At 43.5% G+C, this 16,733-nt stretch overlaps 1 protein-coding gene and 1 pseudogene across 1 annotated transcript; one reads left to right on the top strand and one right to left on the bottom strand.

Moving 5' to 3' along the window:
- Window positions 1–4,887: 4,887 nt before the first annotated feature.
- Window positions 4,888–6,044, bottom strand: LOC127199628 (methionine adenosyltransferase 2 subunit beta-like; annotated as a pseudogene).
- Window positions 6,045–6,913: 869 nt separating this feature from the next.
- Il21 (interleukin 21) lies at window positions 6,914–14,406 on the top strand. Its single transcript, XM_051157756.1, has 4 exons — window positions 6,914–7,182; window positions 7,292–7,327; window positions 11,915–12,070; window positions 14,116–14,406. Exons 1-4 carry the CDS (start codon window positions 7,036–7,038, stop codon window positions 14,404–14,406), a joined length of 630 nt encoding a protein of 209 aa, XP_051013713.1. The 5' UTR covers window positions 6,914–7,035.
- Window positions 14,407–16,733: the final 2,327 nt, after the last annotated feature.

Below are 16,733 nucleotides of genomic sequence, written 5' to 3'. Positions count from 1 at the left end.
TGGTACAAGCGAAGACTTTCTGAACAGAATACTGTTTGCACAAGCACTAAGATCAACAATTAATAAAATGGGACCTCATGAAACTGAAAAGTTTCTACATGACAAAGGACAGCATTATTCAGATAAGATAGCAGCTTACAGAATTGAAAAACATTTTTTACCAACTCCACCTCAAATGGAAGAATAATATCCAAAATATATAAAAAATAAAAAACTAGATATCAAGAAAACAAATAATCAAATTTCAAATGGGGTACAAAAGTAAGCAAATGAGGAAATTCAAATGGCAAAGAAACAATTTAAAAATGTTGAACACCCCTTGTCATCAGGGAAATGCAAATCAAACTACACTGAGGTTCCAACTTATACCCATCAGAACAGCAATGATCAATAAAACAAGTAATAGCTCATACTGATGAGGATGGAGAGTTAGAAGAACAATCATCCATTGCTTGCGGAAGTGCAAACTTGTATAGCCAGTAGGAAAAACAGTGTGGACATTCTTCAGGAAGAAAGATGGAAATAGCTCTTCCCCAAGATCCAGCTATACCACTCTTGGGCATATACACAAGGACACTTGCTCAACCATGATCATTACTGCTCTATTCATAATAGCTAGAAACTGGAAACAACCTAGATGTCCCTTAGCAGATGAATAGATAATGAAAATGTGGTATGTTTCTACAATGAAATAATACTCAGCCATTAAAAAGAATAAAATTATGAAATGTATAAGTAAAGAGATGGAACTAGGAAAAAAAATTCATCCTGAATGAGGTAACCCAACCTAGAAAGACAAATATGGTATGTATTCACTTACATGTGGATATTAACTGTTAAGTTACAATATTTAGAACCACAGAGGTTAGGTATAGAGCAGGGGACTAGTGGAGGACATACAGATTTCCCTAGGAAAGATAAATGGAATAGATAGTTATGGTTGGATGGAGAAGTTGCTAGAATGGGAGGATTAAGTAGGGAGGAAGAGGAGAGAAGGGGATGACGGAGGGAATATGGGAGAAACAGCTGAAATTAAGGGTCATTTGATGGGTGGTATAGAAACCAATACAGTAGAAGCTTCCTAAAATATATAAATATATGAAGGCAACCTAAATAAAATTACCAAATAATGGAGCATCTCTTGTCACCAAATGAAACTTCCAGTGGGGGATTGTGTTATATCTATTTGAGTTGTTGGCCAAAGGGTCCCATAAGAAGCCCCCAAACAACCCAAGTTGTTACCAAGATTATAGCCCCCACAGCAGAAGTCAACACCTACACATCTCACTGAACATGGAGAAGTTGAGCTCACTGAATATGGAGAAGACATGCTAGTGTCTTTGGTCCAGGAAGGTACTCTGCATGCTACCAAAGCAGAAGCAGAAGCACCAACCCAGCCACAAATCCTTTGATCTGCAATGGTATCCTGCCTGCAAGATACACTAGTGTAACGGTGGCACAAAACTCGTGGGAGTAATCAACCAATATCTACTTTGACTTAATACCCACTCCAGGAGATGGAACCAATACCCCATACTGTTTGGGTGACCAAGAACCTGAGTCTATATATCCCAGGGACCTGTGGTAAAACTAAATACTACTGTTCTAAAAATAAACAAACAAACAACACAGCCACATAACAATAAAATGCTATACTCAATGAGCAATACTTTCCTGAGCCACCATCAGAGAAGCTTCCTCCTGCAGCAGAACAAATGCAGACACCTACAGCTGGCAGTATGCAGAGAGCAAGAGGCCTTGGAACACTCAGCCCTAATGTGGTGTCTCCATCATGTCTCTCTTCTCAGAGCTCAGGGACCCTTGCAGAAGAGGAGGTGGGGAAGAATGTAAGAGCCATAGGGGCTAGAGGACACTAGAAGAACAAGGCCTTCTAAATACAACAGAACTAATGCCCATACGAACTCACAGAGACCTGCATGGGTCTGCACCGGTTGACGTCTTTGAGATGGAAGAACTGGACACACACCACCATCCCTAACCCGGAACCAATCTCCAAGTAATAACCACTTGCAAATGAAAGCTCAGTTTCTTTCAAGAGAGTTTCACTGGGAAAACAAATACTCTTAAGGGTAGGCTGCATACCCAGTAGTACATGGCCAACAGAAAATGACACAACGGCATCTTTTGGTGGGTCCTTGTAGTGGATGCAAACATGTTTTTGTTTTGACCCCAAGTGTGGGATGTGAAACAGACATGTGTGAGGGTGTGTGATATTTGTTTGCTGGAAACAGACTTGTGAGAAGACAACTGATGTTTGTCTGATAGAAGAGGAACTACCTCATGCAGGGCCATGGTCTTTGCCTGCTGATAGCCATCCTGGTTGGAACCCTGAGAGAAGATAAATATGAGCCCCCAAAACACAGGCTTGGCTTTTTGGCTTTTGCACCCTTTCTTATCACTTGGCTGTTCATCGCTCTGCTTTAAGATGGTCTGCTTCCAGACACTCCTGCTTCCAGATGCTCCTAGAGAGAGATGCTCTAGAGAAGACTTTGAAGAGGCTGCTGTGTTTGCTGTTGCTCCCACTGCTGCTTGTTTCTGCTGCTGTGTTTGCTACTAGAATCCTGATACAAAGAGTGGAAGTGGTCCAAGGAACTGAGTCCTAAAAAGGCCTGCTTCTCTAGTCCCTATTAATCTTCTTTATCTCCTATCTAGGGTAGGTGGGTTGGAAGGGAAGTAGAGGCATTAAAGAACCCTAAATAAAGTAGATTTTTAAAGATCAAAGCTTACAGGTCCTTGTTTCTTTCTTTCTTTCTTTTTCTTTTCTTTTTTTGGTTTTTTGAGACAGAGTTTTTTTGTGTAACCTTAGGTGTCCTGGACTCACTGTGTAGACCAGGCTGGCCTTGAACTCACATTGATCCACCTGCCTCTGCCTCCCAAGTGCTGGGATTAAAGGTGTGTGCCACCAACACTCAGCTATTTTTTTAGGTCCTTGTTTCATAATGTTGTGTCTGGGCTTTTTCTTTTTAAAAACTTACCTTATTTTTATTTTATTTAAATAATAATATTTATTATTATTATTATTACTATTATTATTATTACTACTATCACTATTGATATTTCCTTCTGTCCTTTTACACCACAGATTCTTTGTGTATATATTATGCTTCCAGTTCAGTGTTTTTATGGGATTCCTGAGTGTGCAAACAAGTGTACACTTGTTTGTGCCTCTGGGTCTATATGTTTCTTGAGCCTTTTCAGGTGCTTTTTCTCCTTGTTTGCTTGTTTTGTCCTATTCTGATATAATAGCTTTTGTTTCATTTCTTTCTATTTTATTTCATCATTATCCCTTAGATGCCTGTTTATTTTCTAATAAGAGACAGAAAGGGGTAGGTCTGGATGAAAAGGGAGGTGGGGAGGAGCTGGGAGGAGTAGAGGGATGGAAAACCATAATCAAGACTATTATATGAGAAAAAAAATCTATTTTCAATAAGAGGGAGAAATAAAAGAAAATTATATTGCTAAGCAAACAAAAACAAGGACAACAAAACAGCCAAACTAAGCATCTTGTAATTCAAAAGGTCAGGAGCGCAAAATGAGCTCATGGAACAAAGTCAATGCATGGTGGGGGCTACATTCCTTCTGAATCCCCTCAAGCAGTGGTCCTCAGCCCTCCCGATACCGAGACCCCTCAGTACAGTTGCTTTTGCTGTGCTGACCTTCAACCATGAAGTTATTTTATTACTGCTTCATAGCTGCAATTTTGCTATTTTTATGAACCATAATGTAAGTATCTGTGCTTTCTGGTCGTCGTAGGCAACCTCTGTGAAAGGGTTGTTTGACCCTAAAGGATTTGCTACCTACAAGCTGAGAACCGCTGCTCTAGAGTCAGTCTGTTCTTTGGCTCCCTGAGCCTCTGATGACATGCGTCTCCCATGAGTCTGGCCTGTGTGCCATGCCAGGCTCTGTTTCTGTCATCACATCTACTTGGACTTTGAACCCTTTGCCTTCCTTCCTGTGGGTCCCATGATGCTAATATGCTCAGTGCTGCAGAACTGCCTCCACGGATTCCCACTCCTGGAAGGTCTGGGTTGGGATGTGGGGCAGAGCACTTGACACTTGACCTTGACAGGTAGCGGGAAGCAAGGACTGGAAGGTCTTAGGGCCTGATGGAGGGTTCTGCCACAGGATCAAGAACAGTGGTTTCCTGTGGGCAGCATGGATTTCAACATTTTTTTTTTTTTTTTTACCACCACTACAGCCATGCCATGGATATGGCTTAGCATTGATCTATCCCTTCTTCCTGTGTGTCTGTAGGTCCTTCCCACCCTCAGCCAAGATTGATTAATGTCCTCGGACTTCATCACGCACTGTTCTTAGCCCTTCCCTTGGATTTGTAAGTCTGCAAAGCTCCCTCCCACTGTCCCTTCTCCAGAGCATGCCCACGTCATGTGGCAATTCACTGTTAGAGTCTAGATTTGAGCTCAGAACTCTGCTTTTCAAAATGAACTCTTTAATCACCACGGGCAGTGTGTTCAGGAGATGGAAATTCAATTAGGCACATCAGGAAAAGATGTAGTAAGGACCATTCAGGCAAAGCAATGGGGTACAGCAAATGGTGAGCTTTAGTCCTTAGTGGTTGATAAGGTCACACAGCAACCTCCCTTACAGAATCAAATGATTTCAGGACGCGCCTCTCCACCCAACCGTAAGGATGTTCGTCTTCTGCACGAGATCACAGCTTGAACAGATACGGGACCTTCACAGTCCAAGCTTCAGAGTAAATCAGGAGTTGGGAACACAGGATGGTTGTTAAGTGTGTGACAAAATAGATGAGCAAACAGGTAAGTCAAAATCTATAGTGAAGAGGCTTATTTGTGAGACATACCTGACGGTGGCCTAAACATCCCTTGAGCTAAACTGTTACACTCAACTTTCCCCAGTGAGTGAAGGACCATAAGGGCACGGAATGCAGAAGAGAGGCAGGTGCCACAACCACTTCTGGTCTCTGAGACTGATCAGCCTGTCCCCGACCACAAGTGCAGCTAGAAGCATGTTGTTCAGACCAGTGAGGACAATGTCTGTCAGAAAGCCCTGGAGCAGCCCTGAGAGGAAAAGAGACATTCCAGGTACTTTTGCTCTTGGTGTTCAAAGAGACTTTTTAAAAGAATACCTCAAAACACCCTCACACATGTGGAAGGGTACGCATATGACAGGCAGAGGACAGCTTGTGGGGACCTTGTTCTCTCCATCCACTTGGGAACGGAACTCAAGTCCTCAGCTTGGTGGCAAGCACCTACAGAGCTGGCTCACCAGCCTACACCCTTTAATTTCTAGTAACCTATACCCCACGTTTTCACCTTTCTTTCCTTTCTTTAGTTAAAGGAGGGGAGGACAGGCCCTCACTATATAGCCCTGGTAGCCTAAAACCCACAATCCTCTGGAGTTCTGGTATGTAACACCTGCGCCCCCCCCCCCACCTAATTCTAGGTGTTTTTAATAAATTAAGAACCCATCTCCTCGTAAACAACAAACCACAGTCTTCAAAAGTGTTCGGGAGCCAAGGATGCTGGATCGTACCTAACTTATTCTCCAGGACCGCCTTTTCGCAATCTATTTTTATTTTGCCATACAGATCCGCGGCCATGGTATATACTCTTCTGTATAAGGGGGATTCGTGCCACCAAACACATAATCTGAGCTGGCGTAGATGAGAAGGGCTCCGGCTGCAGGGCTCCGGCTGCAGCTGCTTCCTTTGCTAAATTCCCAGAGGGACTCACATCCCGCTGGGTAGCTGCATCTGGCTGACTGTCAACCTCTGCTCTCCTCTCTGCAGCGCACTATGACACAAAGCTGGAAATCGTGAATGAGGCCACAGACCAGCTTCAGGATCCAACAAGTTCACTCGCTCACATTTCGGTCCTGCTCTTCGAAAGCTTCAGCCAATGGTGTGCCCGTTACTCTGCTGACATTCTTTGTAAGTGGCTCTGCCCAGAAGCCCGGTGGTGCCTCTGCTAGAACCCGCCAGCTAAGGAGGGAGAGATGTTTACTTCCTCCTGTTCCATGTCCTCTGGCTTTCCGGGCATGATCCCAGTGTCTGGCTTCTCTGGCTGGGTCTGTGTTCGCTCTGAAGATACCTTAAAAACACTGGAGCATTTGCCCTTTTCATTTGTTAATTGATACATTAAATACAAGCAATAAGTATTACAGACTTTGTCGGTCCTTATTTTAATGAAGATGGAGTAGGCTCTTGGTAGAGAGCAGACTGTCTACATAATTTATCAAAAACAGTTTATTATATTTACAAACCATATTTATGAACCAGGTTATTACGTGAAGTGTCAAGAAGCACCGTTTTAGAACTACTGAAAGGCGCACTGGTCAGAATTGGGAGAAGAATCCTATTTTAACACCTCTGCAAACCTGATATGGTTCTAAGTTATTCTTGCTAGTTAGGAAACTACCTCGGCATTTAATTTTTTCCTAAAAGTTAATCTCTTCCATCTTTGCAATGGAATACAGAATGGTCCAGTCAAAAGGCACAGCCATTACCCTACGAAACGTCCCTGCAATAGAGGACACGCTGCCACTTTACTCATTGTGCAAGTGCCTTTATGACTGTCAGACAGCCAAGGTGCGGTGCCAGGGATGCAGAGAAAATGGTCAAAGTGCTTGTGTTTACTTCTCTGAAATGTGATGGTGCCTCCTGTGTGACACACACACACACACACACACACACACACACACACACACACACACTACTCGGTGAGTGCTGAAAACTGGAATTCACCCGTGTCTCTCTTTTTCCTGTCTAAGATGCAGATGGGGCACATTTTGTGGACTCCGTCCATCCCTGCCCCCACACGCACACGTATACCTAGCCAATGGAAAAGAAAAAGACTTACTCACACACTCATCCACTGTACAAAGATTTCCAAGCTGCAATGGGAGGGCTTTGCCTCTCCTTGAGGGATGAATAAATAGGTAGCTATAGAGACAACCTGTCCACAGTCAGGCTGAGGTGGAAACCTAACCAAGGCTCTGCTCGTCTGCTGCTGGAGACCCAGTGCTGGTGGCATGGAGAGGACCCTTGCCTGTCTGCTAGTCATCTTCTTGGGGGCAGTGGCTCATAAATCAAGCCCCCAGGGACCAGATCGCCTCCTGATTAGACTCCGTCACTTGATAGATGTTGTTGAACAGCTGAAGATCCACGTGAATGACCTGGTAAGGCCATGTTTGTCACAAAATGCACCTTAAATGACAGTTTCCAACTAATGCAAAATGAGCCTTTTGACTTTACATCACTAACTCAGAACCAATTCTCTTTCGCTAGGAGCCTGAACTTCTACCAGCTCCACAAGATGTAAAGGTAAGATCAATTGACCTTATTTGTGAAAATGTACTTTATGTAAGTTTAAAGTCGAACAAGTCATAGGATGATTATTTATGCTTATTTTCAATAGCTTAGGGGGGTTAATAATTAGTAAGGCATTCATTTCCATTTTGGCCATGTATCCGTAGATTTATCAGCAAGCCAATGCCATATCACATTGTATCCTTATATAACGCACGCTTGCCCTCTAGAGCCTCTGAGAATACTCTTAGGTAGCATGCCTAAGTCAAAGCAACAAAGATAAAAGCCTCAACAAGGAACAGACAGTTCTATCTCCAGAGCCTTAGGTATGAAAGCTATGCAATTTCCTTTGTAATCTTATTTAAGAGGTAACATCTGCATTTTAATAATAAATCTTTAAAAAGAAAGAAGGAACTAGACTGTAAGGAAAGCACAGAGATGGGAGTGTGGAAGTCAAAAGTTTCTGATGTAATTCCCATGTACCTTGGCTTCAGTGAGTCTCCTTTCTTATGCCTGTGATGAGGTCTTTCAAGAGTCATTTCTATAGTTCCATCCAATTCTTGCTATTCATATCCAAGTCCATGGGAGAGAGGCTTGGCATAGCACAGAGGAGCATCTGTTGCCTTCCCCTGAAGAACTTCTTTAATCTGGTCTTCAGCTTGGTACCTTAACATTGTAAATGAAACTGGGGAAATGCTTGCACCTAGACCTTTAATCGCATAAATTAGGAAAACTAGGAAAGTGTTGCCAGTAACTAGGGCACCGCACAGATACATTCAAAGAAGAGACTTATGGTAAATGACAGTGTAAAAGTTTAGAAAGTGAATGAGTCATGGCCGCCACTTTGCTCTACAATTCACTCTCTGGCTCTGAACGCGACCACTTGTGTTTACTGTATTCTTTCTAATAAGCAGCCTCTAAAATGAAAGTAACACATTCGACTTATTGAAAGGACATTTCCAATAAATAAGAATAATTCTCAACGTTGTCTGATTCTCAGCATCTCACGCACTGTGTTTGACTGCTGTGGGGAGAGCTCTTTCCAGGCTTTCCTGCCTGAAGTCTGCACCTTATGAAGTAAAAACAAAACAAAACAAAACAGGAAAATCCCTCATTGTCACCTGAGTTGACCCAATGAGTACATCCTACATATGCTTTCTTAGTGTAAAATGTCTTTTTTTTAAAGTCTGAATTTCCCGGTAGCCGCTTTAACTTTTATCATCTTTGCATTGCTAATACACAAGTTGACGAGATTCCCTGTGATTGTGCGCATGCACACGTCTTGGCCGCCTCCCGTCGGTCAGCTCCCTCTGTGTCCTTTCCACTCTCTAGTAATCTATCTTCTACTGGGAAAGTTTTGAAAATTTTACATCTCCATGAGAAGATGTGTCTCGGTGAGCCAGTGTCTTTCTGATGACTTGACCATGCAGAACAGTCTCTGAGGCATCAAGCATGGCTCTAACTAACATCCTTGAGCTGTGCTGGCAGGCAAAGTGGAGACAGAGGAAGGCAGAAAGGGCCACAGAAGCTATACACAAGTTTTCAGAGCTAGCGTCCAAAGCACGGTCTGTCACAAAGGGGTTTGCTGCCCTTCCCCAGGTAAACACTCAACGTTATCTGCAGATGCTCTGGTTGGCACAGTTGGGAGCAAGGGTGACAGTGTTACTGGCATCCAGTCCCTAGAGGCCGGGGATGCAAGTGAATGTTCTAGAATGTGTATAATAGATCTGACAGCAAAGTTATACTGTCTAATATATCAGTAATGGTGCCACTAGGAAACCCTGGTCTGTGGGTAGAGCAGGTCTGTGAGTGCGATACAGGCAAGCCACCCAACAGTTGGTTGGATACTTCATGCTGACTGCAATGACTTTCCTTCCAAAGGATAAAAATACAACCAGGTCAGAAATAGGCGTTAGGAAATTAACCTTATTTTCCCCCCAGATGTTCAGTGGCAGAACTAGCAAACCAGGTGTACCTTTTATGAAAATCTCTTTTCTGCTAAAGAGAGGAGTGGCTTTTAAAACTCCTTCCTTTGCCTTCCAGTCTGCAGAAGCCATGCAGGTCTAGAAAATTCCCCAGCTGAGGAAAGCAACCAAGAAACACCTGCATGGCTGTTTTCTAACTCTGAGCCTCCTGGGAGCCCCAGGTTCTAGACTGCCTCTGGCTCCCCACCTGACTGCTATGCACTGAAATCCAGCCTTCAGGATCTTGTCCCAGACCACACATCTCTAGAGACAGGCTGCTCCCTGTAGGACAAAAGCAAAGCAAGGCCAGCATCTATCAGCGTGGACAGGGAAGGTGGGCATAGCGCCACATCCACATCCTGATGTCACATTTCTGACTAGTCAGGGTGTGAAGCTTTGACAGCTGGGCCTGACCATTCCTGGCAGGGTAGTCTCAGGGAATTTGCTCTTATGACCCCTCCCCAAGCTTCTTTGGAACCTAATTTTCTTTCAGTGTATAAACGAAAATGTTAACTCAGCAAAATGAGGCTCTGTGAGAAATACTGGTTTCTCAGATCATCACGATGAGGCAGTTAGTGTTTTCAGTTTCAGCTGGAAAATTTACCTCTTTAAATATGAATATTATTTTTTTCCAGTAAGTTAAGCCGGTTGTGGTCAAAAAGAAAAGAAAAGAAAAAAACTTCAACAAGCATGAACATGTGGTTTTCAAGGAAAAAAAGTGCTATAATTAACGTTTATAAATAGTTTCTATTAAATAAGCATTTTGGCAAACATGGGAAGGCCAGCACTTTGCCCTGGTGACAGGCAAGCCACCTGATAGAAAGAACTAGATAAGCCCCGCTGGGCTTGTGGCTACCTATGCAAAGCAAGGCCGATGGGCTTGTGTTATTAGTCAACACTCACACCCGGCAAGTGTATGGGTTGGAAAATGCAAAGCAGGCTCACTGCTCTTTCAGCTGACTGTCCCTGAGAAGATTCCGGCATCATCCTGGGAAGGAGGGAAGCTTCTGGTTGGAAGCTAGTGGCTTCCGTGCACATTGGTGAAATGTAGATGTGGCAACTTTGGGGGGAGAATCACACCCACCCACACACATAACCCCGCAAACACACACACACACACACACACACACACACACACACACACACTTGTAAAGGAAACAGCAACCCCGATAGAAGCTCCTGAATCAGCACTAAGACGGTTTCAGATGTTTCTCTTCCAGAGCCGAGGCTTTAACTTGGTGAAGCACTTGCCCAGCATGCTCTTCCGGTACATTCCATTGCTGAGATTTGAGTTTCTTCACTGGCCACTAGACATTTAACCAAGCCAAAGAGAAGGCTTTGACCCTTAGTCTGTCTGTTTCTCCAGTCTCTGTGACGCAGCTCTTCTAAGGAAGGCCCTCCTTCCCGCTGATTATGCCCTCCTTCCCACTGGTTATGCCCTCTTTCCTGGTTGGTTATGCCCTCCTTCCTGCTGGTTATGCCCTCCTTCCTGCTGGTTATGCCCTCTTTCCTGGCTGGTTATGCCCTCCTTCCTGCTGGTTATGCCCTCCTTCCCACTGGTTATGCCCTCCTTCCCACTGGTTATGCCCTCCTTCCCACTGGTTATGCCCTCCTTCCCGCTGGTTATGCCCTCCTTCCCACTGGTTATGCCCTCCTTCCCGCTGGTTATGCCCTCCTTCCCGCTGGTTATGCCCTCCTTCCCGCTGGTTATGCCCTCCTTCCCACTGGTTATGCCCTCCTTCCCACTGGTTATGCCCTCCTTCCCACTAGTTATGCCCTCCTTCCTGCTGGTTATGCCCTCCTTCCCGCTGGTTATGCCCTCCTTCCTGCTGCTTGCTTATAGATGCGTTTTAACCTTCTGTGTTTTGATTCCCCTCCATTCTTGAGGAATCCTGCCCTACCCAGAGAAGGCTATGACTTACAACATGTAAGTCAGCCCGAGATTGGAAGTGCCTCGTAGAATGTGGTCCTGGAGTGCTCTTAACTCATTCACGCCACAGATAGTTCCTGAATACTTGCTGATGCCCAGATCTGCATTGGGCTCTGCAGACTAGGGCACTGCTCCAACCCATGGAGACACCTGTGGGCACAGTGGACAGAAGCGACAGGTTTTCAGCCAGACTGTTGGATCGTTTCCACAAAGCTGCCACTGATCGCAAAGTACAACCTCAGGGTTTAGCGACTGTGCTCTTAAACTAAATTCTCTGTCACAGATAGAAAGGCGGGCCTGCTAGCTCAGTGGTAGACTGCTTGCCTATATACTATGGTCCTGCACTCTCCTCACCACCCCCACATACACTCACATCCAACCCCCCAAAGCTTCTGCCCACCACTTTGACCTCAGGCATTGAAAGTGAGAATGGTGAGGCCTGTCCTCATCTCTGCACAGCAGGAAAAGGCTCCTTCTTCTCTCAGACAGGGCAGCTGTCTGAGGGGAACTTCTGTTGTTTACAAAATTTAAATAGAGATCTGTCTGATACGACCTAATGCAGCCTCTAAAACAAATATGTCCAAGACATGATATGTAAGGAAAAACTGAGGGCTGCGAGGTCATTTTTAACTTTTGGACCGATGCTCATTAGCATATGCTAATGATCATTTTCGGGTCATTAACATATGTTACTTGTCTGTCTTTCAGGATCGCTGTGAGCACAAAGCTTTCACCTGTTTTCAGAAGGCCAATCTCAAGCCATCAAACGCAGGGAACAGTAAGATGATCATTAGTGACTTGCTTGCACAGCTGAGGAGGAGGTTGCCTACCAAGAGGGCAGGGAGAAGCCAGAGGCACACAGATGTAAGGCTGCCCTTTGTCATCGCTCTCGATTGCAGATATCACTACCATGTACCCTTTTATCTTAATGCCACTTATTAACTATAACATACTATACGTGTGTGTTATATGTTATGTTAGCTACAACATGTGCTTCACACATGCACATAGCTAAAGCCGCCTTGTTGCAGATTGTAAGGTACGCTTTGAGACGCGGCATTGCCTCTTCAGCCTCTGTCTAGAAACCCAACTAGAACTGACGACTGCTCCCTGGCAGCATGTTAACAGCAGCTTCCAGGGTGAAGAAGCCATTAGGAAGAGAATTTAACTGTGAGAGGTTAAACGTGTCCCTTTCATCCACGTGCTGGTATTAATTTGTGTCATCATTATCCAGGACTAGATCCTAGCTATCTGATAAAAAAAAGAAAGCCTACAACACACCAAGATGTAAATTGTATTGTCCCAGGCAAAAGCAGAGTCAATATTGAATTTAAGGGGGAGCATCCTTTTATGGGGCTGGGAAGTATCCAGGTTCCTGTATCTTTAGAACTCTGTATCCTTGTTGTATGTATATCCTTTCTTTGGCCAACTAATGTGCAATTCAGAGGCTCAAGAACTGAGTAATTTAAGCATTACTCAAACCCAGCAGGGATGATGTAAAGAAGTCGCTCTGCCTTGTGTACCATCTGCCTGTCCTTCAAAAACTTTCACACGGACTACAGTGAAATCATAATTACATTATGAAAAGAAGCCTTGTTCCTTTGGGTTGCTTGGCCAGGTCATTATGGGAAAATGTCTGAAACTTAAGAAAGGAACTGCCTGAGATGGCAGTGCAGGCCTGTGAGCTCCGCAGCCAGGAGGCTGAGGAAGGGGCGCTGAGAGCTCCAGGACAGCCTGGGTTACGAGGGCTAAACTCTGTTCAAGAAGCTTTGAAGAAGGAACGAAGGGAGGGAGGGAAGGACAGAGGGACGAAGGGAAGGAGGAAAGGAGGAAGGAAGGGAAGAAGAGAAGAAAATAAAGGAAGGAAAGAGAAATGAAGATGAGGAGGGAGAGAGAGAGGAGGGAAGGAAGTGAGGAAGTGAACACAGCTATGGAGCCCGGGGCCAGAGACTTAGGAAACAGTGCTGTGTGGTTTGCACCTGGAACCCAGCTCCTGCAGGTGAAGAAAGTGAGATTGGTTGAAGAGGGCAACTTTTTCCAGGTCTCACAAACAGCTGCGTCAGGATGGAGCCGAGCATAGCTAGTGTGTTTCCGCCAGATGCTCTGAGCATCAAGTGGCCTGGAGTTTTTGGTGTTGAAACAGGAATAAGCATGAAACTGAAGGAGAAAGGAGGGAGGAACATCAAAAGAGAAAGATGAGGAGGAGGGAGGAAATCAAGCAACACTTGTATGAAAATTTGCTCAATATCCCTACCAATCAAACAAGCGCAAGTTAAAAGAGGAAGTCCTGCCCTTTACAATTAGATTGTAGAATCAATGGCCAGGGGTGAGAAGAATTGCCCAAGGGAAACGAGGTAAAATGCTTTTCCAATGTATATTCCTTACGGAATTTATCTCTTTAATCTACTTGATGAAGTTCTAGAAACTTACCGAATCAGAGATACTCAGGAAAAATTATCTGCAGAGGTGTTTTTTGTAGAATTGTACATAAAAGGGGAAAGCTAGACACCATTTCTGTATCCAAAAATCTCTTAAGAGCTCCATTCTGTGCTGGAAAGCAAAGCAACTGCCACATGTGCCATACTGAAAGTGTTGCTATTTCCTAGGAAATACTTGTAATTGGTTAAAAAGTAACAACAACAAACAGCACATATGAGCCAGGGGAATACGGATGCAAAGGACAACAGAATAAAAGTAGCAAAAAAGATATAGCAAACACCAAAATATGCAGAGTTGTCTCTAAGGATGAAATACCACAAGTGGCTTGTGGAACAGTTTTACAAACTTTTCCTAATGTTTGTTACTAACCATGATTTATGTTTTCAAGAGAAGAAATACATTTTACATAAGGATTTTATGAAGTAGGGAAGTTTTAATTAATTAATTAATTAATTAATTTTGATTTCTAGAAATGTGCCCCATGTGATTCTTACGAGAAAAAACCACCAAAAGAATTCCTAGAACGACTAAAATCACTCTTTCAAAAGGTATGTGCCTTAAATGCATTTCTTTCCCTCCTTTATGGCATCTCGGTCTCCAGTGACTCACAGGCTGTTGTTTCTACAGATGATTCATCGGCACCTTTCCTAGGACACATAGACCCTGACGATTCCCAAGGACCCCAGGACCCGAGGAGATGCTGGGCACCACAGACACTCACAAACGCAGGAGTGCACTTCTCCTGGCATTGCGAGATATGATAGGAACAGCCCATAAAAGCTGCAGGTTAAGACCCCTCTGCCCAGTTACCATGCTGATCTTGCAGTTCACTGGACAGAGTCCATGCTGTCAACATAGAAAATCTCTTCTCAACAAGAGCTCAGTTTCCCGGGTCAGGGGTTTCTCGAGTTGTGGCTTCACCTTATTGACCAACTGTGACATTCTTTGATTGGAAGGGGGAAAACTAAAGATTCTAACTAAAAATACAGCTAGAAAATTTGTTGGTCTGAAAGAATAGGAACTATTGTGATCCAAACTTAATGATGTTTGCTGAAAATACAAAGCATAATATGAAATTGAAAATTGAGGTCTTTATTCTTTGAAAAAAAAATTGTACTTGACAGCATGTCTGAAGGCTTACTTGTCACCACTAAACACCGAGCACATAGACATCTAGTCTATTTATGCTCTTGGAGAGAGTTTTCCCAGATGGGTACCAACAATTTTTTCTTTTTCATTAGGTCTATCAAAAATATTTAAGCACAGTAGAATTTAACCTATTTATGGAATTTACCCCCGGCCATCACTGTTTTTCTAAAGTGCTAAGGGCATATTAAGAAGCAGGCAAACCTTGCCTCCCCCCAATGTCGAGTCTCTTTATAAGCTAATATTTTAATCTTGTGAAGATGGCAACTAAAAGCTATGGTAGGGCAAACAACCCAGAGTCTTCTGTAGCTGAATAGCATTTTAAAGTTTCGTGGCGCTCATCTCAAGTGTATACAGGGTGCTGTGATGAATCTGCTAACTCCAGCCTCAGTCTCCTCTCTTTCCTCTTTATAAAATGAAACTTCTAAGATAAAGGCATTTCAAACATGTTCAACGTTTAAGACACATGTGTGCACACTTTTTTTTCTTTTTTTTAGAGACAGGCTTTCTCTGTGTAGCCTTGGCTGTCCTGACTCACTTTGTAGACCAGGCTGGCCTTGAACTCACAGTGATCTGCCTGCCTCTGCCTCCCAAGTGCTGGGATTAAAGGTGTACGCCACTGTGCCCAGCTTTTGTGCACACTTTTGATAAGTTAAATTCAACCATCTATTTAAAATCAACATCAGGAAAGAAATCAAGAGACCAGAGGTTTTGTCCCAGTTTTACACAGACTTTTACTTAAGATTCCAAACTTTTAACCACAGATGGTAAACTGAGCAAATGGTTCTGTCATTTGATATAAATTCCAATAGTATATTTCAATGTGAAGTTTAAAAGTCTAGAAAGCTACTTTCCCTGGAACAATATAATCTCTTTGAGAATTTCTTATTGTTAGCATGGATCTGAATCCCAAGGGTATGTACTGGGAAGGCTTTGCTCTAAGGAAAAAGTGTCTGTACTTGAAAGTGCTTTAAAACAAGCACAGACTTAATATACAGCTATGATAGAGTTTGTTATTTAATTAATTCCCAGAGAAGTGCCTCAATCAGAAACAATGCATTCTCTTAAATTTTAAAAATGTGTATTGTAAAGAAATTGTGTAAATATAAACATGCTGCTCTTGATGACAGCCCACACACACAGCCCGCCTGAATGTCAAACGGTGCTAGGACAGGCTGGTGAGTTTGCCGGTTGAAAGCTGAAGCAGAGACGCAGTCTTCCGGGAAGCAATGATGGAGAGAGACGGGGTCTCCGTGCTTTATTTTGTTTTTGTTTCTGGCTGTATAACTGTTGACTTCTTGACACTGTGATTTTATATTTAAGACAACGTATTTATTTTTGGTGTGTTTACTGTTAAAAATATGTTCTAGCCTTTTTGATCATCGACCATTTCTACTCTAGAAGTAAAAATAATTCAGCGGGGCACAGGCTGAGAGCTTGAATAGCTTAGAACCTCTTGTGAGGGCTCCACCACTAGCCGAGGGGAAGGGATGCATTAGAATAAACCAAAGTAGGTCTTGCCCGGCAGCGCCTTCACTTCTCTGTGTTGAAGACTCAGCTAGACCTTTAGAGGGATGTAAGGCAAACCTGTAGACACCATTGGTCATCTGTGGGTGGTGACACCTTGGACCCGACATACTGGTGCCTATGAATGTGGCCACTTGGGTAGGCTTTTGGTTTTCAATTTTTTTTTTTTTTAAATCTGTAGAACAAGGGTAAAGGGCTTTCCTAAGTCTAGTCTGTATTTTTTGTTTTTTGAGCTTCGTATGTCTGAGTTTAATGTCCTGAGCACCCATACAGGAACACATGGCCACACTTCTGAGCTAAATTTCATCCCAAGTGTGATATTTAGTTGCTCAGTACGGAAAGAAGAAAGAAGGGGAGGGAGACGTTGTTGTAAGTCATGAGTGTTCAGGGGAAGTTAGTTATGACTGTCAATATT

The sequence above is a fragment of the Acomys russatus genome, chromosome 15 (genome assembly GCF_903995435.1).
Source record: "Acomys russatus chromosome 15, mAcoRus1.1, whole genome shotgun sequence".
In the NCBI taxonomy this organism is placed as follows: Eukaryota; Metazoa; Chordata; class Mammalia; order Rodentia; family Muridae; genus Acomys; species Acomys russatus.
This window is presented reverse-complemented; position numbering and strand designations above follow the sequence as displayed.

Bases quoted from the DNA above. Each gene is read 5' to 3' on its own strand.
- Il21 (XM_051157756.1), top strand. From the start codon at position 7,036: ATGGAGAGGACCCTTGCCTGTCTGCTAGTCATCTTCTTGGGGGCAGTG. The intron at 7,183-7,291 runs GTAAGGCCATGT...CTCTTTCGCTAG, and splicing joins AGATCCACGTGAATGACCTG to GAGCCTGAACTTCTACCAGC. The intron at 12,071-14,115 runs GTAAGGCTGCCC...TTTGATTTCTAG, and splicing joins GAAGCCAGAGGCACACAGAT to AAATGTGCCCCATGTGATTC.